Raw genomic sequence first — 24,404 nt, forward strand, 5'->3', positions numbered from 1 at the left:
GGGCAAAATTGGAGAAACGAATTCGAAAACACAATATTACGTCGCGAAATGAGCTAATTAGTAAATTGCAGGAAGAATGGGCGAAATTTACGTCGGATGACACTGAAAAACTAGTTCAGTGAATGCCCAGACGTCTGCAAGCTGTTTTGAAGAATAAAGGATATCCTACAAAGTATTGAAGTAATAAAAAACTTATATTTTGCTTTTTTTTTAAATGTACGCCTACTTATTGGAGGGAATTTCTGAGTTTTTTTGACAAAATATATTTTTGAAAAAATGTAAAAAGTATTACACTGATATTATTTACTTTTTATTTAAGCTTACAATTTTAGCTAATAGAAGAAAAAAATGCAATGATTAAAATACATTTTCTATGCTTTAAGTGTTTTTTTAATTTAAAATTTAGTCTGTACGCAGACTTTTGTGGCTAACTGTACATAAGCACTATATAAATACGGCTTGTTCCTTTATTGTGTAAAAAATTACTAGGCTGCAGCAAGGTGACTGCTCTAATGTGAGGGTTACCTGGTTAATGACAGGGATGCCTTCGTGGAGAACTTTTAATCGAAATTCACTTTACATGCAGAGAAATCCATGAAAACTCGTATATAGCCAGCCTTTTTGCCAAGGTCTGAACCCGGTTCGAGTTTCCAACGGTTTTATCGTTTGGCCATTAGTGAATTATGAGAAATAAGAATAACGCATTTAATTTAACGTTCGTGAATAAGCAACATCTGTGCATATATCTTCCTGCAGAAAATTGTTTGGCGCATGCTGTTCTATAAAGGAAAAGGATTTGAGATGCTTTTTATTCGCTTTTTTGTCAAATGGTTCAGTTAAAGAAAAGCCGACACCCCTTGTCATGTCCATACTCAGTTTCCGAAATTTTAATTATTGATAATTAAATGTTATGCCTGTTAAAGAAAGGATATATACTATATTTATACTATAGAAAAAGTTGTTAAACTTTTTATTCTAAATCTCGTTCTCTGCGCATTATTACATTTTAGAAATATACTTCACTGGCGAAATAGTGTCGAAGATTTAGAGTTTTTTTTTTTAACACGATTAATTTCTTTTTTCTTTTAAAAAGCAATTACGACTTTTGATTATAAAATTTTGTCTCCTTTGGCGCTCGTTTTGGCGTCAGTCCTTTTTCCCTTGGCGAGAGGCTGGTGAACTAGGGTTGCCGCTCTGCTTGCTCCTCACTGCTGTGTTCTTGAGTACGGACGCCATGTCATGATGATGGCGCTCGCTGTAGCCGTATGCAATCGTAGTGACCCCCGGGATTGACTGAGGCCCGACCCGCACTGGATTAACATCCGATCAGTACAATGACTACAGGAAATGAGAGTAAGTCTCTAAACGTTAGAACTACTGTTTTCTCCCTGTTCGATCAGAATTTCACATCTGCGGAAGAGTAGTGCTGTGTAGTTAGTTCTTCCTAGGATGTGAAAAATATTCGAAATACTTATCATCTGTTTAGCAGGGTTTCTTTTGTATTCTAGATGAAAATTATGTTAATTCTGAGTATTTTATGTCAATATATGAGTACCTTCTAAAGATATCTCATATTCTTATACTGTTGAACCTAAACGTTACAGTCGCAGCTAATGTACATTAGATTTATCAGAAAACACTATTACATATTTTTAAAGTAATCTGTTTTAGTCAAAAGATATATTTTCTAGCTATTAAGAACTGTAAGCACACATTTGTGAGCAGTCGTGATTTCTTTTACCATTTTTGGCAGTGAAATTTACATAAATTATAAAAATGCAGCATAAAGTACTTAATAACATTCTAGATATCACAGCAGGTATGGTTTATGATACACGCATATATACTGAATAAATTGTTCCATTTCGTAATACAAAGTGGAAACTTATAACATTACATCGATTCTATGTATTTCTGCGAGGAAAAATTGCCTTGTGGCTTATTTATGTATATTCTTAGACCTGAGAGTTATTTTGTGGTAAATTGAGTCGAAAAAGAACGACATGAGTTTGAGAAATGGTGAATTTGGGGAATTCTATATATAAACAAAACTGTCAAAAAATTTTTGCTTTATTTAATGTAGTTAACTCTGTACTAACTGTTGCCGAATTCCGGATTGACCGCGCTCTATGAAAAAAATTAGTTTATTGGAGAACGATAAAAAAATTCGTATCCGCGTAAAACAAAATTGCCTGTCTACGCAAAATACAAGAAAGAATGCGACTACAACAGGATAAACAGATTATATATATTTTGGGAGTTTAAACAGCACTATTGTACTAATAATTGTACGTAATCATGAATATGTAAATATTGACCATTTTTAAGGGAATTTAGTGACGTTATTTGTGTTCTCTTGAAAATATTGCTCTTTAATGACATTTAACACATGTTTTCTTCACTTTTAATGATATATTCGCTTCCTTAATTTATAGCGATTATCTATTCTCTCTTATGTTGTTCTGAAATCTTAGTTTTCTTTCCGTGTGTAATTCCTTGATAAGTATCCAACTTTTGGCAACAGCAAAAATATCTTTATATTCTTTATAATTATAACATATTGGTTATAACACGAGGCTATGCGTCTCTCCTGAAGATTACTTTCTAAAAGCTACACTTCCCTTACGAACGAAATGTAACATTCACGCTTGCATGGATTTGTACCTCAACGTATGATAGTGAGACATGTTTTAATTGTATTTCTTGTTAAGCATTTATTATATATTAAGAGGAAATATGCCAATACATAGTGTAATATTAAGATAAATCATCATTTGTATGGTATGTACCTTTATGGTAAAGAAAACATATTTACTTTAACATAAACTAAGTTATGGTAAAGTAAATATGTTTACTAAAAGTTAAATATTTTAAGTACCTTCAAGGTAAGGTACTTAAAAGGGGACTCATACACCTTAAAACCCGTAAGATGTTCGATAAGGTGACTGTTCCCAGAATTGGGATAACTTATTTATTTTAAAAGCAATTACTACCACCTTTTTACAGCGGACTACATAATATAGCTGCTTTCTGAAATAGTAATCAGAAAGTTTGTGTTGCCACAAATATTTTTATAATTTAATCCGCTTTGTGACAACATTTTTCGTCATGTTTCCAACTTGCGCGCACAGTTTAAAACATTCTGTTTCATAATTTGATTCCATATTTAATATATAGCTTTTATAACATTTGGAAACTACTGTGAACCTAAAATTCTAAAAATTTCATGTTAATTTTTTATTTTATTTTGAGTTGAGATTATAAAATGTATTTTATTTAAAAAATTTTTAATGTTTTTGCCCATAAAATTTTTCAATATTAAAATATTCATCAAATTGTTGGTTCAGTTAGAAAATAGTGCCCATATAAAGAATTCCATCCAATTTCAAGTGTGTACCCTTAGCCATTTTTAAAATATCATGCGCGCAATGTGGAAACACGGTGAAATATTTTGTCACAAAGAGGATTAAATTACAAAAATATTTGTGGCAACACGAACTTTCTGGTTACTAGTTTCCAAAGCAGCTATATTATGTAGTCAGCTGTAAAAAGTTGGAAGTAATTGCTTTTAAAATAAATAAAATATACCAATTCTTGCAACAGTCACATATTCGAAGATCATGAGAGGTTTAAGGTGTATGAGCCCCCTTAACATATTTAACTTTTTCTAATAAACATTTTCACTATATTAAACTCGGATACATAGGGGCTATGATTTTACAAGTCTCTTTGCATCTTTCAATCGTGACATATCAGTGGCCGAGTCGATTAGACAGTTGAATGCTGGTAGTTCGAATTCTAGGAAGCTTGTTGGCAACATGGTCGTTTTCGAGGTTTTTCCTTTGTGTAATAGGAGTGCTAGCTAGTTTCTCTCAAAAAATCTTCCATGAAGGTATTCCTACTCTTAAGTAGATAGCTCTTGTGTGCTTTGCAAAATAAATCTTTTAAACAGCCAACAAAATTCAAGGTTTTCCTTGTAAGGGAAGGAGTTTTATATTCTAACCAATATGGTAATGAGTTAACATTGAAGATAACTGTTAAACCAACGGCTTTATTAATTAAAAGCTTCTAAGAGCATTTATATTCCGAAATATAACTTTTATTCATTTTAAGCGAGCAACTGAATAACTTTTGGTTGCTAATTAATCGTGTTAGTTTTATTGCGATTAACCGTTTATCTGTCAATATTCATAACTAGAAATAACATTTATATAAAAAGTTAGTTATTTTTTTTAGTCTAAGAACAGTCAGTTCCGTTATCCTGGCCCCGTGTTTTATATTGTGGTACAATTTTGTTGCGGTTTATTTAATTTATTGCCGTACAATAAAGAAAGTACTCCGACAAACTACCGGTGTTAAACGAAATTGTAAATGGAAAATACAAAGAAAAATAAATAAGAGCAATGACAATAGAATTATGTCATTGTATTTTCGAGTTTTTTATACGCATTTTGGAATTCTCAAATGTTTACAGTAAAAAACAAAAGGGTCTGACTTTTATATGTGAATTTAAACCCTGTGAGATTATTCGGTGAATCTTTACATTATGGTAACTTGACGATTTTTTGGCGAAAATTTGGCGACTAACCCTGCTACAGCAATCTGCTAGTTTTGTTTTGGACGCCATTTTGTTTTCACGAAGTAAAGGCATTTTTTTTTTTCCTAGCTAGGCGAATCTGCTAGCCGAATTACGCCTATACTAGAACTTTTATGGAACAAAAATGCTTAATCATGACAAAGATTAGGTGCCCAATTGGGAGAAAGTGCAGAATCGCAAACTGCTTGCCGCGTTTTTAAGAATTGCACATACACGGTATCCATGTACACGCCGACCTGTTTTCTCTTAAAAAAAAATACCAGAATTGCACAAAAATGGCATTGCGCACACTCTTGACTTTATCTATGTACACATCGACCTATTTTCACTTAAAGAAATTTGACAAATATCTAATTCTTCTTACTCTTGTAAAAAGCGCCAAACAAATAAGTGGGCGATTCTTTAGCAGCGAAATTGTTTCTAAGTGCTTATTAGCTAAAATCACGAATGGAATTTTCCGAAAAATGTCACATTACATGCCTCATGATCTGCCATTTCTCTGAGACAAAATAATCTGTGATTCGAACTGTGTAATTCTCAGATTATTGATCAAGTCCTAGCTAGTAACCTTTATCGCCTTACCAAAATGTCGCCAAACTACCTGTTACCACATTCTAAAGATTAGCCAATTATTCTATTTATCTCATTATTATCGCTCTGTAATACTATTTATAAATGAGTTTTTTTACTTTTTAAACATGTTTTCCCGTTGTTCATGGTGTGTTCTTTTTATTTTTGAATACTAAATTAACTCTGGATTAAGTGCCTTGGTGACAGGTGCACCCCAGGCATATTTGTCGCAAGTTTGCAACACTGTATGTTGATTTTCGGAGTATAGCATTAATTGTTGGTGTCTATTATCCCAGCAGTAGCACAAAAATGATTTTCATTATTTTAGATACATTTTAACAAGTGGGTGACACCTATCACCCACGGCCCACCAGCGGCCGAGCGGTAAAGTCGCTGAACACTGGTAGTTCGGTCCGAGGTTCGAATCCCGCGAACGGGCTGGCTGCGTGGGCGTTTTCGTGGTTTTCCCCATGTGTAACGTGTATACGAGCCAGTTTCCATTAGAAAGCCCTCCACGAAGGCATCCCTCCCCTTAGGCAGATAGCCCTAGTGTGCTTTGCCATAATTAAATACCCCATAAACACCTATCACCCACGCTCTTAATTGTGCAAGACAAATTTACGCGCCTAACGCAGGGTTAATTTCTGTAATCAAATTAACATTTTATCCAGATTAAACTCCTTGAAAATACAAATAAATTGTTAATTGTACCTTTCTAAGCGTTATAATATCATTCTTCTTCTTTCTTGTGCGCTTTTTCAACAGCTCTCCGATTTACCGTACACATTCTCCATTGTATTACACCGGTTAAGCGGAAGTTCACTGTAATAACTTATCTATTTGAGTTATAATTACATATTACATATTTTTAAAGTAATCGGTTTTAACCAAAAGATATATTTTCTAGCTATTAAGAATTGTAAGCACACATTTGTGAGCAGGCTTGATTTCTTTTACCATTTTTTACAGTGAAAAATTACATAAATGATAAAAATGCAGCATAATTACCTGATAAGTACTTAATAACATTCTAGATATCATAGCAGGTTTGGTTTATGAATATTCGACGTAAACGAAAGAGCATTTTATCGAATGGTAGCAGGCGAGGAAAAAAAAGGCATACAATTTTTCGCTTTAATTACTTATTTTCATTCTGACTTTAATGTTAGTGGAATAAGAAATTAAAATAATAGTAAAATTCTAGTGATAAAGGAATAAAAATTCCACCAGCAGTACAGTGGTAAAGCCACAGAACACTGGTAATTTGGTCCAGGGTTCAAATTCTGAAGAATGGGCTGGTTGCATGAGCGTTTTCGTAGTTTTTCCCATGTGTAACGTGGATACGAGCCCGTTTCCTTTAGAAAGTTCTCCATGGGGCATGCCTCCCTTGCCGTGTAGGCGGCGGAACACGTTACACATTAAAAAAAAAAGTGAATAAAAAGCAGTAAATGTTTGATATCAGAATACAAGTGATGATCTGTTTTTTGATTAAAATTGCTAGGTTTTCTCTAATATTACAAATACAAAATAAAAATCAGAATTACTGAATAAAACACAAATTAAGTTATTCTATGTAGTTCTTTCTACCGTTTTGGCTCTTAATGCGAAAACTAAGTATGCAATATTTAAAATCGAATACTAATGACTTCATCTGTAGACAGATTCTGTAGATTTCCGAAAAAATATTTCAGAGTAGGATTTTTAGAATATGCACTCATAGCTACTCAAAAATTGTATCAACGATGGTAAAGTGAAAGAGCTGTAGAAACAATAGTGAAGCGACAGAGATTTATTCTAACGCTTAATGTCCATATCTTTAGCATATGTTTTATTTGCATATTACAAGCATTGAGTTCGTTTCAATTCCTGAGAGTATGTTGGGGGCCAAATAGTTAAAAATATCAATTTTATAGCCACTAAAAATACGATATTCTCTAGTTGGACTCAACGTCGGATGTTTTCTTGGTTTTTTGCTGATATATGAAAAAAAATCTGATGTGTACACCACATGACTTCCTTGTACGGAATATTAAATTATACGCATTTTTTCTTGCATTTTGTTTAAACTTATTGGATTTAATTATATCTACTTCCCCGACAGCGCACAACACACAATAATAAGTGCATTCTTTAAAATTTACTCTATTTGTTTACCATAGCGACACTCTGGCGCTAGGTTCTCTTAACAGTATTATATTTCGTTCATATTATAACTCAGAACGCACAAAATTTGTATCATTTAAAGAATTATCTAAACGTTGCCACATGTTCTGTTCAAGTACTATAATAAAGCTAGAACGATGTATAAAAGAAATTAAGCAAACAAAACAAAAAGGCAACAGTTTTTCACAGACGATTGAGTATTTCTCATTCAATTAATTCAGTTCTCACTTCGCGACAAGGCAAAAATACATAAAAACTCAAAATATCTGCACTAAAAATTACTAATGATTAAAAATAAAATTACTACTTATTAAAAATTAAATTATTAAAAATTAAGTAAATCTTAAACACTTATTTCCTCGAAAAAATTCCAGAAAGGATTAAGCATGATTTAAATCGCAATAATAAATGAAGGCGTTTGTATTTGTTGTTGCGAAGCTACGTTTCTCTAGATTGGCAACAAATCCACTAGTCTCCTGTTTCAAATGTAAACATCAATGGCCGCCATCAAAATAGGCTTAGCGGCACTTAAACAACTTTTAAATTGTTGATAATTCTAAAAATATTGCATACAGATTTAGTAAAGGCATAATACCCTTAACCGGAAGATAAAAACAACATAATTCAATCATTTTTAAAGAAAAAAATGTACTATTTACAAACATACAAAAGTAAAGAAACTGAGATCACTGAGCCGGGTAACAGAGTGGATATATTTATAAATACATTTATATACGTTTGGCGCGGCCGATTGAAACCAAAATACGAGGTGCACATTTACATGTTATACTAGTCCTATATACAAAATTTCAACGTTCTGAGGCTACTCGTTTTTAAGTTATGCGAGATACGTACGTACGTACGTTCGTACAGACGCCACGAAAAATTCTCTTCAGAATTAATTTTAAAGCAGTTTTTTAGTTTTTTTTTGGAGGAAAAAAGTCTTTTATTCTGTCCTTACGTACACATATCACGCAAAAACATCGTTAAATTGCATTCGAAAGCGGTCAAAGTGGATATTTTCGTTGAAATATGCTGCCTGAAGCTTTTCGCGATTACAATACTTCCTTTTTACTTCGTACAAGTAAAAAAAAAAAAAAAAAAAAAAAAAAAAAAGAATACAGATCTTAGCTTTTCATAACGAAATAATCCTTTTAATCTGATATCGTTTGGCAATTTTTTTGTATATAGATATTTAGTGTTATAGTAAAGATGATTCTATTACTTGAAAATGTATTCTTTTTGAAACCTTTAATTTTTTAGTCACTTATCGCTGTAGTTACAAAATAGTACGTTTTATTATTATTAACAACCCATGCTACAAAATGCGGTACTTACGTATTATCGCAACCAGGTTGGCGCGACTTGTAAGTTTGAGTAAAAAAGTATGAATAGAAAGAAAATGTACATTTATTAATTACAGATAATTTTTAATACAGTTTTTTATATTATTTTGTTTTAAAATATAAAATAGCAATTAAACCCTTCCGATTTCGAATTTGAATAATTTGCAGAATTATTTTTTCGGCGGCAATCTTTTGGCTATTGCTTTTAGCACTGATTGAAAACCGTCTTTGCCATTAACAGCTTCAGCTTGGCGCCATATAAATTCGATAAGGTATGAGTCAAGATGATGACGGGCTGTTCCTCTCTGTTTTTTGTTGCGCCATTTGGCTGAGCCCCACATGCGCTCTACATGTTGTGTGTGAACGCCCGTGTTGGGATCCACAAAGTTATATTTGTGATTAACAGTTCCATGCAGAAATCCAGCATTTTCGAACTCACTTGTATTGTATCCTTTCCAGCAATCCGAATAAATGATGTTTCCTTCCTGGATATTTTCGCAAATTTTTCCACAATAAGTCCTTCGCCGCCTATTTGCTTTCTTTCTTTTTCATCCATTTCAAGGGCACATATCTCCCGCATGTAATTATTCCAATCTATAACAGTAATCTATAAAACTACGTATAACACGTAGGGTTGCCGTAAGTAGGGTCGCCAAATTTGGCGATTTATGCGAATTTTGGCCTGGTTGCGTTAATACGTAAGTATCGAAAATGCTGATAGGATAAAATTGCTAATAGAGGTTTTGTGTTAAAATGAAGACATTGGCATAAAGATTAGACAGATAATCTATAAAATTATTAAAGTTCCTTGTACTAATGTATGTTATTGTTAGTAAACTGTGTTATTTCATAGGAAAGCAGCTCTAAGACATAGATTTTGTGCAAAATAATGTGATATGATATGAGGGACACAGCCCGACCCACCTGGCAGACTTTACGTCGCCGTATGGCCTTTTTGCGGACTGCGCCAGAGCAAGCTAGGAACACCTTCAACAAACAGAAATAAAGAACATAACTAAAAAACTTAAAATTAAAATTCTTACTGGAAGTTTATTATGATTAATCGGTACTATTCGGTTTCGAGGGCCGTAAAAAAATTGCAGCGAAAATGTACTCGCAAAAGCGCCAAATCTAGCAAACGCACCCATTTAACAGCGCGCCAAATCTGGCGTACGCGCTGATTTCAGATTGCGTAAGTTTATATAGTTCTATTTCTTAACACGCCATTGAAATACTAGTTTAATTTTTAAATCCTTTTTTGATATCCTATGGATTTAACAATTTGGGGATTGACCATGACGAAAACTCGGCAATAGAATTTTGGGTAAAGTGCAGAATCATCCATTGCTTGATGCGTTTTTAAGAATTGCACATACTCGGTATCCATGTGCACATCGACCTATTTTCACTTAAAAAAAATCCCAGAATTGCACAAAAATGGCACTGCGCACACCCTTGACTTTATCTATGTACACATCGACCTATTTTCACTTAAAAGTAAAAGAAAATTGACAAAAATCCAATTGTTTTTACCCTTGTAAAAAGCGGCAAACAAATAAATGAGCGATTCTGCACTTTACCGAGAATATTTTCAAAGAAAAGGCATCATTCATTATAAAAAATTACGTTTGAACAACCAATGAGATGAAATTATTCTTTAGCGGTAAGTCGGTAGCGAAATAGCAATGCTGGCATCCAATCAGTTATGTTTAGCAATTTTTATGTAAATTATAATAATGATCTGAAATAGTTATTTACTCTTATTCAGTCATGTTTAGCCTTTTTCATATAAATTATAATAATAAAAAAGTATTATATGAAATTAAACTTTCATCTAAATTAAAACATCAATCTTAAATAGTTATTTACTATATACTTCCTTTCTTGCCACAATTATTAGGGTTGCCTCAATTATTTTTGGCAGCATCGGCATCAACGATAGTTTGGCGATTTTTACGGCCCTCGAAACCGAATAGTACCGATTAATCTCTCCATCATTTTCCTGGCAATTTTTTCAGTCTTTTAAAATCATTTAAAATATCATATATATTAAAAACATCATTTTTCTTAAACTCGTTCCTGATAATCAGTAAAATATTTACATGTTTTCACATAATACCCCGCAGTGTCCGGTTCTCTACAGATATTGCCCACCAGCGGCCGAGCGCTGAAGTCGCTGAACACTGGTAGTTCGGTCCGAGGTTCGAATCCCGCGAACGGGCTGGCTGCTTGGGCGTTTTCGTGGTTTTCCCCATGTGTAACGTGTATACGAGCCAGTTCCCCATAGAAAGTCCTCCACGAAGGCATCCCTCCCCTTAGGCAGATAGCCCTCGAGGCTTTGCCATAATCTCTCTCTCTCTCTCTCACACACACACACACACACACTCTCTACAGATATCACAGAGGTCAGACTCATGTAATTTAATCCTTTTAAAGTAGATAGATAAACGGCCATGACCTGTAATGATTTGATTAACGCCAATGTCTGAATAATATAAACCTTTTTTAAGTTTAACAGTTTTAAGTTTTTATGCAAAATAATGTGCATATTATGCGTTTAACTTGATACTGCATGTTTGAAGCTTAAGAAAAATCATCATCTTGCTGAAATAAAATCCTTACACGAACGACGATGTGTTTCATTTAGTTTTTAACTGGGGAAAAGGAGCGGACTTAATTTTATATATTACTTCTTTTTACTTCCTTGTACGAAGTAAAAACGAAGTATAGTAATCGCGAAAAGTTTCAAGCAGGATATTTCAACGAAAATATCCATTTTGACCGCTATCGAATGCAATTTAACGATGTTTTTGCGTGATATCTGTACGTAAGGACAGAATAAAAGACCCGTTTCCTCCAAAAAAAATTATAAAACTGCTTTAAAATTAATTCTGAAGAGAATTTTTCGTAGCGTCTGTACGAACGTATCTCGCATAACTCAAAAACGAGTAGCCTCAGAACGTTGAAATTTTGTATATAGGACTGCTATAACATGTAGATGTGCACCTCGTATTTTGGTTGCAATCGGCCGCACCAAACGTATATAAATATATTTATAAATATATCCACTCTGTTACCCGGCTCAGTGATCTCAATTTCTTTACTCTTATATGTTTATAAATTCTACATTTTTTTGCTTTAAAAATAATTGAATTATGTTGTTTTTATCTTCCCGTTAAGGATTTTATGCCTTTAGTAAATCTGTGTGCAATATTTTTAGAATTATCAGCAATTTTAAAGTTGTTTAATTGCCGCTAAGCCTTTTTTAATGGCGGCCATTGATGTTTACATTTGAAACAGGAGACTAGTGGATTTGTTGCCAATCTAGAGAAACTTAGCTTCGCAACAACAAAGATAACGCATTCATTTATTATTGACAATTAAATCATGCTTAATTCTTTCTGGAATTTTTTCCAGGAAATAAGTGTTTGAAATTTATTTCGTAATTTTTAATATAAATATTTTGAGTTTTTATGTATTTTTGCCTTCTCGCGAAGTGAGAACTGAATTAATTAAATGAGAAATACTCAATCGTCTGTGAAAAACTGTTTCTTTTTTGTTTTGTTTGCTTAATTTCTTTTATACATCGTTCTAGTTTTATTATATTATTTGAATAGAACATGTGGCAACGATTAGATAATTCTATTCTTTAAATGATATAAATTTTGTGCATTATTTATATATATATCCACTCTGTTACCCGGCTCAGTGATCTCTCTTTCTTTACTCTTATATGTTGGTAAATTGTACATTTTTTGCTTTAAAAATGATTCAATTATGTTGTTTTTATCTTCCGGTTAAGGATTTTATGCCTTTAGTAAATCTGTGTGCAATATTTTTAGAATTATCAGCAATTTTAAAGTTGTTTAATTGCCGCTAAGCCTTTTTTAATGGCGGCCATTGATGTTTACATTTGAAACAGTGCAAAATTTGAAAAATTATGAGTTGTATAATATGAACGAAATATATAAGTAAACTGTTATATAATTATTGGATTATATAACAGTTAACGTAGTTTCCGTTATGTATTATTATATAAGTTAACTGTCATATAATTATTAATACTGTTAAGCGAATCTAGCGCCAGCGTTTACCATAGCGTTAAGCGAATCGCTATGGTAAACAAATACTAGAGTGAATTTTAAAGAGTGCATTTATTCTATTGTGGTTTATGCGCTGTCGGCGAAGTAGCTTTAATTCAATCCAAGAAGTTTAAATGAAATGCAAGAAAAAATGCGTATAATTTAATATTTCGTACAAGAAAGTCATGTGGTGTACACATCAGATTTTTTTGTTTTGTTTTTAAACGCGTAGAAATGCTTAATTGTTTATCTGAACGTCTTTGCTAACATTTTTCATTTGCGATCTTTTAATGTTTTTGTGGTCTGATCAGTTTTAATTTCGCGACTTTTTCCCGCTTGAATAAAAACTGAATGTTTATCGAATCATAAAACATTACTAATAAGATTTGCGGAACTTGATAGAAAGATGAAACAATACACATCTGATAAGAGAGGGGAGAAAACAAACTTTCATTATCAACTCATTTCGATTGTGGCAAAAGGTTTCTAAAGGTTAAGACATGTATTTTTTAAGTTGGATATTTCAAACAACAGAGAACAAACTTTAAAAATCTTTTACTGACGGTATTTATTTTGTAAACATTCTTGTCATTTTTATAAGGGATGAGATCAACACATTTAATTAAACGTTGGCGTATATGTCTTGCTGGCAGAAAATTGTTTGGTGCATATTGTCCGATAACGGAAAAGATCCGAAATACTCTTCAAAATATTTCTTAATTAAAGAAGTAATTATAAATTAAAAAGTTTCATACATTAACTGCTTAGATTAGCGCATGACCATAAAGTATATTTTTCTTTTTTTCGCTGGAACCAAGACAGTACGTAATGTACATTTTATAATTTACAGGAATTTTCGAACGGTACATTTCCATTAACAAATGTACAGTGTCTCAAAAAAGTGATGGGACACTTGTGCTTTAAACTTGTGCTTTAAACTTAAAGGAAACTGTAATAAAATAAATTAAAAAACATGTAAGAATTTTTTGTGGGTGTGTTTCATACTTAAATTTAGTAACAATTATTACATAACATAGATTTTCTCAAAATATTAAAATATTAATTTAATAAAAATACAATTGTTTAGAACGGAGCAAAAAATGGCTCACATAAGTGATGGGACACTTACTTTTCCATCAAATATTTATCCAGAAAGTTTACTTTTTAAATGGTTTTAATATTTTGTTGGATTTCCTTTTACTTTTAAGACATGATTTAATCTTCTTGGGATGGATTCGATTAATTTTTTTTTGTGATTTCTCGAGTGATTTTACCCCATTCGTCTTGAAGCACCGATTTTAATTATTTTGAAGAAATGGTGTGTTTGCGAATTCTTGCCAAATATTCTCTATGGGATTTAAGTCTGGAGATTGTGGTGGTGATTTTATTACTTCAGAACAGTTATACAGCAGCCAGAGTCTAATGTTCAAAGCAGTGTGCGTGGGGTCATTGTCCTGGTAGAATTTAAAATCGTTATGAAGGTTCAATTTTCGCGCTGAAGATTTCAAATTTTGATTTAAAATGTCAATATACTTATACTGATTCAATAAAAACAAGAATACCAACTCCAGCGGACGACATACACCCCCACACAATAACTCCTCCTCCACCATGTTTTACTGTTGGCACCAAGTTCTGTTTTCGAAATTCTTCCCTGGGTTTTCTCCACACCAAAATTCTACCGTCAGAACCAAATATATTAAATTTACTCTCATTAGGAAATATAACTTCATTCCAGTAATCAGAATTCTTATTTATGTTGGATTTTGTGAAAGCCAGTCTGAGTTTTCTATTCTTTTCACTTACGAAGAATTTTTTCCTGGCTGCTCTACCGTGATATCCAGTAGATCGAATTACTCTTCTAATAGTCTCAGGTTTAACAATTACTCCATATAATGCTTGTAAATCAGCAGCAACTTTAGGAGCACTCATTCTTGGATTTTTTTTAATATTTCGAACGATAATTCACTTTATTCCATTGGATAGCTTTGATGGTCGGCCAGGTCTTCTTTTATCCTGAATCATATGATTCTTTTTATATTGTTTAATGATATTGTAAACTGTTGAATGACTCAAGTTAACTGTTTCAGGAGTTTCTCTAATAGATTTTTCACGTTCAATATGCAAATTAATAACTAATTTTCGAATTTCCGTCAAAGTTTCTTTTTGCTTAGCATTCATGGCTGCACAGAGCTAAAAAACACAAAAATTCCAAAACAAACTGGAGAGAAATACTGCAGACGATTTTATAAATTATTGCCAATTGCTTCTGAGTAAAAATAAAAACCCAAAAAAATATTTTTATTGTAGTACGTAGTAGTATGTAATGCTGTCCCATCACTTATGTGAGCAATTTTTTGCTCTTTTAAACAATTATACTTTTATTAAATTAATATTTTGAGAAAAGGTATGTTATGTAATAATTGTTACTAAATTTAAGTATGAAACACACCCACAAAAAATTTTTACATGTTTTTTTTATTTAATTTTATTACAGTTTCCTTTTGTAAAGCACAAGTGTCCCATCACTTTTTTTTGAGACACTGTATGATATCAATATCATGTATTTGGAATTGAACCATTTATAATGCTAATAAAGAAATCAAAATTTCAACGGAATTTCACGCGTTGTCGTGTTTCAACTCGGCTATTTTTGTAACTCGGTTTCCACTCGGCTTTCTAAATTTATCTTTCTGTTGTCATTTCTGAACAACGTATTTGCGGAACTGTGTGCTGTCTTGTTAGTTGCACTCAGATTTATATAATTGCTTAGTATTATTAGCCATTAAATGAAGCACGCGGTTCTCTTGTAGATGAACGGAATTGGATAATGGCACAGCACACAAATATTCCTTTCCTCCTGCAGATAAAAATTATAACAATTCTTGAGACGAAAGAATTCACTTCTGTTAAACGTTCAGAGAGTCAAAGGAGTGTTCGAAATGAAACCGTTCGTCTCTCAATATGAAAGATAATGGATCTTATTGGTTATCGGATAACACGCGAAAAATAATTTTCTCTAGAAAGATGCATATACCAACTTGATATTTCCAGCGAGAATACAAGCATACGTTATCAGTTCATTTCAACAACGGTAACATTATTCTAAATGAAAATATATCTCTTAGGTTAGCTATTTTAATGAATAAATAATTGAACATGATGTTAAGCTTTCAGTGGCTGAGTGGTTAAGACAGCAAGTAAGTATGACGCGGGTTTAGCACCACATGAACGGGTTGCACGCATGTTTGGTTTTCGCAGTTTCTCCTATGTGTAACTTTTATATAAATTAGTTTCTCCGTAAAACATCCTTCCCCTTAAACAGATAACCTTTGTATGCTTTGTCGTAATCTAAATCATTTAAAGAATTCTGCTACACATCGATTTATGTTTCAGGCAGGAGGGATGTTTTTGAACCAGCACGGTCTTGACAGGGCTGGCGCCAGAACTAGTGCAATAGCAATAAGCTGCCGAATTTAGGGCCAGCAAAACTTTAAGAATTTACTAAGAAACCGGACTAAAAAAAGCCTCTAAGAGTGTACATAGCTAACACACATGAGCTCACCCTCGTGTTAGTGGCCCAGCAGCGGCCGAGTGGTAAATTTGCTGAGCACTGGTAGTTCGGTCCGAGTATCGAATCCCGCGAATAGGCTGGCTGGCTGCGCGGGCGTTTTCGCGGTTTCCATTTTGTGTAACCTGTATACGAGCGAGTTGCCCTTACAAAGCCCTCCACGAAGGCATTCCTCCTCTTAAATAGATAGCCTTTGACGCTTTGCCGTAATCACATAAACCAAATCCTCGTATTAGCAATGCATATTATTAGGGACTAAAATAATATAACGTTTTGGAATGGATTTTATCAAAATCACCTGTACTATATACATAAAATATATTTTATGGAATAGCGCATAAAGCAATCCTTACGCCAATGAACGGTTATATCTTTGCTATTCTTTTTTGCTGGTTGTCTTTACAGTCTTCCTTCTGATTCACAATCAGTGTTGAGCTCGCAATTATCTCAAGACCCAAAAGAAAATTTGTTCATCAAGAAGTTTCCTCAGTTCTTCTGTAGTCAATATTCTTCATAATATTGCTCTAAAATAAAAGTGGCAAACTTAGAAACCTAGTGTTACTCAAGCGCAGTAGTAAGAATGCTGGCTGGCACATACATGGACCAGACAAAAATAATTCGTTATAACTGACGAAAAGTTGCAAAATGATACATACCTGATTACCAAGAATGCTCACAAATTCCCTCCCAAACACAACGAAATAAGCTAAAATATTTACTCTCGTTTCTATAGAAATTACTTGACGCATAGACATAAGAACTTGCATGTACTCGCTAATCAAAGTCAAAATTAGTTATATTCTTATAAAGCGCTGTCAGACTGAAAGTTAAAAGGCCGATGAAATAAAATTTTTGCTTCTGTAAGAAAGTGGAAACAAGCTGCCGTTTGCTTATGACTTAATGAATGGAAAATTTGATTGTGAATGCTTATGTAATAAATAATAATAGATAACTAAATGAAAAATAAAGATAAATAAATGAAACAAATTCTTTTAAATTTGATCTTTCACAAATTCGTAATTTTGTAGAACCGTACGAGCCGATCAAAAATATTAAAATTGATATTTTATTTTTAATGCGAAATATATACACCTAGAGAATTAAGAGTACTCATTGCTTAAAATCTATGTTATTCACTCTAACCCCAGATTATGGATTCGACAGGTAGGTAAATGTCGCACAGCTGTTCGCGAAAGGATTTCTTATGCAGTATGGAAGGGAAATAGTCTTTTATTTTAACGGGACGCTAGTTACGCTATAATTGATTGAATTAATTTAAGAAACAGTGTTAAACCAAAATTAATTAGAACATAATGTGTGCCTATAAGTCGGACCGAAATGTTGACTGAGCAGAGTTAATGATACTCGTACTAAAGGCATGTATCCCCGACTTCGATGGCCCACATTTTATACCGTATTAATATATAATCAGAATTCGTACTAATGAACGAGTAATTCCTTATTTTGTTATGTTTTGTAAAGATCTTCATTTTGTTGTATTTTCTTAAAATACATAGAAGTTACTTAACTTTGACATGCAAGCGCAAATAATAAGTCGCGTATTATCAGGGCAATAATTTCATCGCAATAGGAAAAAAAGGCAAAATTCAGGGAATAGTTGAGAAATAAATATTAAAATTTTCGTGAGCCGCTGAGGATTTGAACTAATACTATAAGGGAAACTTTTCCTATGCAGCAGCACCAGAAATCACTAGTACATAGAATTATTATACATATTTTTAACTGTCCAACTCTGGTATTATAATCGTCTGTTGATTTGAGATCAAGTTTTCGATTAAAAAAATTACGTTACGTTAGATTAATTGATTTATTACATGCTTCGCCATCAGGCACTACACAGAAGGGAGGACGGGATGCCTAGTGGAAGTCTTTTCAAGGAAAACTGGCCTGAGTCCACGTTATACATGTTCAAAACGGCGAAAACGCCCACTCAGCCAACCCATTCTCCGGTACTCTAACCCCGGACCGAATTATCAGTGTTCAACGGCTTTTACCGCGTGGCCGCTCGTAGGCCAGATTTATTAACACGTAAAGGACGGGGCACGTAAATTTACGTTTTGCCGTTGTGGCTTCCTAGGACGGGCCACGTAGCATTACTTTTTGGCTTGAATTTTTATTACGCTGCATTATTTTTTTCATCTTTATCCACACACGGTTTATTTATTGTTAGTAAAAGTTGTAGTACTATCTGTCGATTGAACCTGCTATGCAGTTTTGCGTTTTAGGTAATTTTTTAGTAATTTTGCAACCGTTAAAATGGAAAGCACGAAAGAATTTTCAGTGGAAGATGCGGAAATCGGGACGGAAATGTATGCAGTTAAGTTATTCAATGTAGGAAATAATAATGAATCAGAAAACTGTAAGCGAAACAAGATATATATGCCAATTCAGTCAGGTTCCAGTTCACAAGGCTGAAAGTTTAACAAAATATACTCGTAAGAAATATTAGACATGTAGCCCAAGAACTTCGTAAACTTTGGAATTCTTTAAAGCACTAAGGTTATCAAAAATAGTGTTGATTTAATAAAACTGAAACGCTTTAAAACCATACTTACATGTTTAATTAATTCTCTAAAGTACTCGGAAACCGAGAAAGACAAAGAAAAAAACAGCCCATCTGTTACGGCAAATCAACTACTTATGGAAAAAGCTGCTTCGTGAACAGTCCTTCCCAAAGACATAACCTTCGCCGGGCCTCGAATCCGGGTCAAATTACCAGTGTTCAGGACTTTGCCGCTTTATATGAATACATAGATATATATGTTACGGTGAAACACCAAAATCTGGAGAATGACGACTTTCACCGGTGAATGACAACATTCACATAATCTCTTGGTGTATGTCCAAAATATTTTCCAAGTACTCTTATTTCTGACTTACACCGGTCAATGTCGACATTCACCATTTACTAATGGTGAATGTTGAACATATAACAATATTATATTTTCTTCTCCGTAATTCAGTCGCGAATAAACCCACTTGAGACTTGAAATAAGAACTTAAGAACATGAGAACCTAAGAACATGAGAACCTAAAACACGCAATACATTCAAAATGAGAAAGGAAAATAATAGAAGTTAAAAACTTAATTAATTATACAGTACGTTCTAAATGAGAAAATAAAATAACAGTAATAAAAAACTTACTAAATTATGTGATTCAAATCTTATTTATTGCAACAACTTAAACTATTGTGGCACTTTATGACCTCTCTTTTCGACTTTCACCAGAGCATATCTGTGATTGTCGACATACATTGGTGAGGGTCCGAATATACAAGAATGTAGTGAAATATTCGGTCTTTTACCGACGTATTTGGTGAATGTTGATATTCTCCGGTGAAAGTCGACATTCTCCAATGTCGGTCTTTCACGGTAACATATATATATATTCATATTTAAATGCCTAATAATAAATAAGTATTGTACATAAAGCGATTTTTGTTATTAAGCGCTATGTTTCTAAATTTAGAAGACAAGAATAATTGAAAAATCCTCTGAAGGCTGTATTATGTAACTTTGGGAAACTACTTTTAGTTATGTTTCTTGAGTCGAAAAATAACTGAAAAGTAATTAGACTTACCTAGGATCGAAATTATAGTTTGAATTGGGGAAGAAGATTAGTTTGTAAAGCATTTTTCAGAAAGTAACAGGAAAAAATATGGATTTCGCAAATATACTCGACATTCGCGGAAGAATTTTGATATCCTGGAAATTGCAAAAAATTCTGCCAATTTTACGAAAAGAATTACGGAAATTTGCGTTGCGATAAAGTTAATCGTTCTTTGCATTATTGACGTTTTTATAGAATAAACAAAAAAAAAGGAATCCTAGCAACAACAAAAACATATTTAGACGATCTTTTCTGATTTTTAACCTGTGGAATGGTAAGGTGAAAGTTTGAAAAGCAAATATATAAATAACAAACAAGCGTATTATTAATTTATATTGCATCTGATAAACGTAGATCCTAATGTTTCACTAATTTCGAAGATTACTTCAGAACTGTTTGCAATTACATATATAGTAAAGAATAAATGAAAGGCAAAGTAATGCTATGAAACTCAGAACACAATTGCTATAATGCATTCTAAATATTAATTGCGTTGTAACGAGAGGAGCACGTCAGACATTAAGCGCCATCTGCATTAGCTGCAAACATCAGTGATGTGACCTCATTTCTACAGCATTTGAAGTTGGCACGTTAATCGACGAACTGTGTCAAAAATATTGGCGTCTACGCAAGTAAAATGGCAGAAAACTTCTGTTGAGACCAGCATGCTATCATGTTTATACCTTATTTGCTACTTCGTTTACATCTTGTAGTTGTGCCTCATTCTGCTAAGCAATGGTTTGAACATCATCTTTAAGTTTTTACTGCGGATAAACATGAGGCAGCCGTGCAAAACATTAAATCTGATAACTCAGCGAAAATTTATTTTCTATAGTTTTCTGTTTAGTATTGCTCAAAAACAATGCATTTTATTAGATAAACTTTTGCCAATAAATCGAGCTGTATGATTGAAATACTTAAGTTGCAAAGTATGCAGTTGGGTTCTAAAAAAAAAAAAAAAAAAAAAAAAAAAAAACGAGCGCTTTGTGTTATCAGGCTACACTGCATTTTCAGTCCGAATACCTATAATTAAAAGTAGGGCGAATCCAGATTTTGTTGCTGTGCAGACCGCACCAGCGATCATTTAGTAAAATAGCTGAATACTGGTAGTTTCACTTGGGTTAATGTCCGGGTGAACGGAATAACTGTATGAAAGTTTTCGTCATGGGGTATGACTAGTTTTCTATAAAGCATCGCCCGAGAAAGCATCTCTCTCCTTAGATTCCTCAAATGCTTTGTTAAAATCTAAATCTCAATGCGAAACTTAAAACTTTTAAGTTTCTAAGTTTAAGTTTAAAGCGAAACTTTAAACTTAAACTTAGAAACTTAAAAGATTCTCTAAGTTTCGTATAACTATAATAAAAAATGAATAACACAAGGATTTGTTTTGTGAGCTTCTCGAATTCTAAAAGATTCTCAAATCTTTGGTATAACTATAATAAAAAGAATGAATAATACAATGATTTGTTTTTTGGTACTTTTCCGTTTCGCCGGCGCCAAGCAGACTTTATTGGCGGCAACATACAGTATACACATAAAAAATGTTAAAAAATGTTAGTTCTAAGAATTTTTTTATTTTGAAGGCATAAACATTTTAATATGGTTTAAAATTTTGTAAAAGGCCAATAAATAAAGACCATAAATTTGTAAAAAGACATTAATTTAAGAATTTACTATGCTTTCATGGTTTAACATCATGATTTGCCGGTTCGTATCACGTGACCCCTAGTGATCTTATCTCACGTAAACTACGCTGCAAAAATCTAATTCTCTCAGTAATTATCTACATTAATTTCAAGTTAAATCTTAAATTAAATCTTATGGAATACAATTAAATTGTTTAATTCCAATAATCAAACATGATGTTGTGATGCATGAATTCTAATCGCAGTCGAGTTGTGAAGTTTGCACATTTTTGGTCACTTGAATCACGTATTTTATTTACAGTGAACGTAAGCAGTACTTTATAAGACATAAATAACAGCACTGATAGAAGTATAACGAGGAAAGAAGCAAAAAGGATTCAAATCTTTTTAAATGTTTAGAAACAGCAGTAATCGCAGTTTTCTGGGGAAACTCCAAGAAATTGTATTTAAGTTAGAATTAGTGAGAAACTGGCATTCCCGCAAAGGAATGACATCAAACATATTGTATACAGTATAAAAATATTCCTTTAACGTCGTCTGCAACGATATCATAGAGTTTACCAATTTCCCGAATTTCAATAACCCAATTTCAAATAATAGATTGATGTTTCCATAGCTTCTCCATTTGAATATAATCTCATTTTCGACAGATGTATCACCAGCGTCTAAACTGTAAGAGCTCTGAGCATGGGTAATTTGAGGCGGTTCAAAGTCTAGTGCAATATTCTATCTTCATGGGAAATATTTTTTCATATTTATAATGAGATTACGAGCCTTTGAAAAGTTCTCCATGAAGATATTCCTCTTAGGCAGCTAACCCTCGTATGCTTTACCTTAATCTAACGTAGTCTCATGTGCTTTGTCGTATTCTACAAACGAACTGAAACAATATAAGTGAATCATGTATTCTTAATTTTTGAATCAAAATTCTGCCGTTGTTTTTTACTTCCTTGTACGAAGTAAAAAGGAAGTATTGTAATCGCGAAAAGTTTCAGGCAACATATTTCAACGAAAATATCCATTTTGACCGCTATCGAATGCAATTTAACGATGTTTTTGCGTGATATCTGTACGTAAGGACAGAATAAAAGACTCGTTTCCTCCAAAAAATTATAAAACTGCTTTAAAATTAATTCTGAAGCGAATTTTTCGTCACGTATGTACGAATATGTACGTATCTCTCATAACTCAAAAACCAGTAGCTTCAGAGCGTTGAAATTTTGTATATAGGACTGCTATAACATGTAGATGTGCACCTCGTATTTTGGTTGCAATCGGCCGCGCCAAACGTATATAAATCTATTTATAAATATATCCACTCTGTTACCCGGCTCAGTGATCTCAGTTTCTTTACTCTTATATGTTTGTAAATTGTACATTTTTTTTAAATGATTGAATTATGTTGTTTTTATCTTCCGGTTAATGTTTCATGCCTTTAGTAAATCTGTATGCAATATTTTTAGAATTATCAACAATTTAAAAGTTGTTTAAGTGCCGTTAATCCTATTTTGATGGCGGCCATTGCTTGTTTACATTTGAAACAGCTGAGTAGTGAATTTGTTGCCAATCTAGAGAAACATAGCTTCGCAACAACAAAGATAAACACCTTCATTTATTATTGCGATTTAAATCATGCTTAATCCTTTCTGGAATTTTTCCGAGTTTTTTGAGTTTTTATGTATTTTTGCCTTGTCGCGAAATGAAAACTGAATTAATTGAATGAGAAATACTTAATCGTCAGTGAAAACTTTCTTTTCTATTTTGTTTGCTTAATTTCTTTCATACATCGTTTTAGCTTTATTGTAGTATTTGAATAGAACATGTGGCAACAATAATTCTTCAAATGATATAAATTTTGTTCATTCAGAGTGTCATTATAGTAAACATATATAGTGAATTTTAAAGAGTGCATTTATTCTATTGTGGTTTATGCGCTGTCGACCAAGTAGATTTAATTCAATCCAATCAATTTAAATAAAATTCAAGAAAAAAATGCATATAATTTAATATTCCGTACAAGGAAGTCGTGGTGTACACATCAGATTTTTTTAAAATGCTTTACTTATTTTCAAGATCTAAATGTTAATTTCAGCTTTACATCTATTTGTCCCATAGGGGATTACCTGTTAGTTGTATATAATAAAATACTAAGTGATTTTTGTTGTAATTAATTATCTGTTTGAAAAGTGCCTTTAAATTATTGAATATCAGTTTTGGGATTCATTGTATCTCGAAAGGTTTTCAGAAAGGGACGGGTCTCCACGACATTACGATAATTTGTTGACGATCACGGACGGCATCTATAACAACCAGTGTTAAATGTCTATCAAAACTAGCTTAAAAATGTTAAATGTTAGAAATGATTGTTTGTATTCAATAACTTACGCGTAGACTAGAGAATAAAACGAGAAGGATTCATAAGAGATATACGATAAGTATGGGTCGATTTCCATACTTACCGCATAAAGTTACTATAACTACACAGTCTTTCTTTTGTTAATTTGAAATCAGTAAGTATAACACTCGTTACCGTATATTTTAAAATTTATTTTGAAATTAGGTTTAGAAGATAGTCTTTTGACTTATAAACTCTGAGTGAAGAAAATGTTTGAAGAACTCGCGTGTATTGGCAAGAAGCCCTCGCGTGCTACTTTGGCGCATTGTGTAAAGATCTCTCCCTTATTTCATGCTATGTAATAAGTATTTCCCACGTAAAAAGGAGGGAAGAATGTAAAAAAATGCATTATCACCGAAAGGCTTTAAGTGATTAGCACTTTGAGAATTTTACACAAAGGA

The 24,404-nt window shown here is 32.8% G+C and overlaps 1 protein-coding gene across 3 annotated transcripts in view; it reads left to right on the forward strand.

The window, feature by feature from the left end:
• Positions 1-1,199: 1,199 nt before the first annotated feature.
• Ca-alpha1D (Ca[2+]-channel protein alpha[[1]] subunit D) overlaps positions 1,200-24,404 on the forward strand; it is a 275,473-nt gene continuing 252,268 nt past the window's right edge. For all 3 annotated transcript variants that reach the window (XM_085816586.1, XM_085816587.1, XM_085816588.1), the window contains exon 1: positions 1,200-1,353. In XM_085816586.1, the coding sequence (XP_085672712.1) occupies positions 1,335-1,353 (19 nt within the window). In that variant the 5' untranslated portion in view covers positions 1,200-1,334. The remainder of the gene's footprint in view (positions 1,354-24,404) is intronic.

Source organism: Stegodyphus dumicola, chromosome 5 (genome assembly GCF_044657685.1).
Source record: "Stegodyphus dumicola isolate Sdum_Otavi_A_Nest chromosome 5, ASM4465768v1".
NCBI lineage: Eukaryota > Metazoa > Arthropoda > Arachnida > Araneae > Eresidae > Stegodyphus > Stegodyphus dumicola.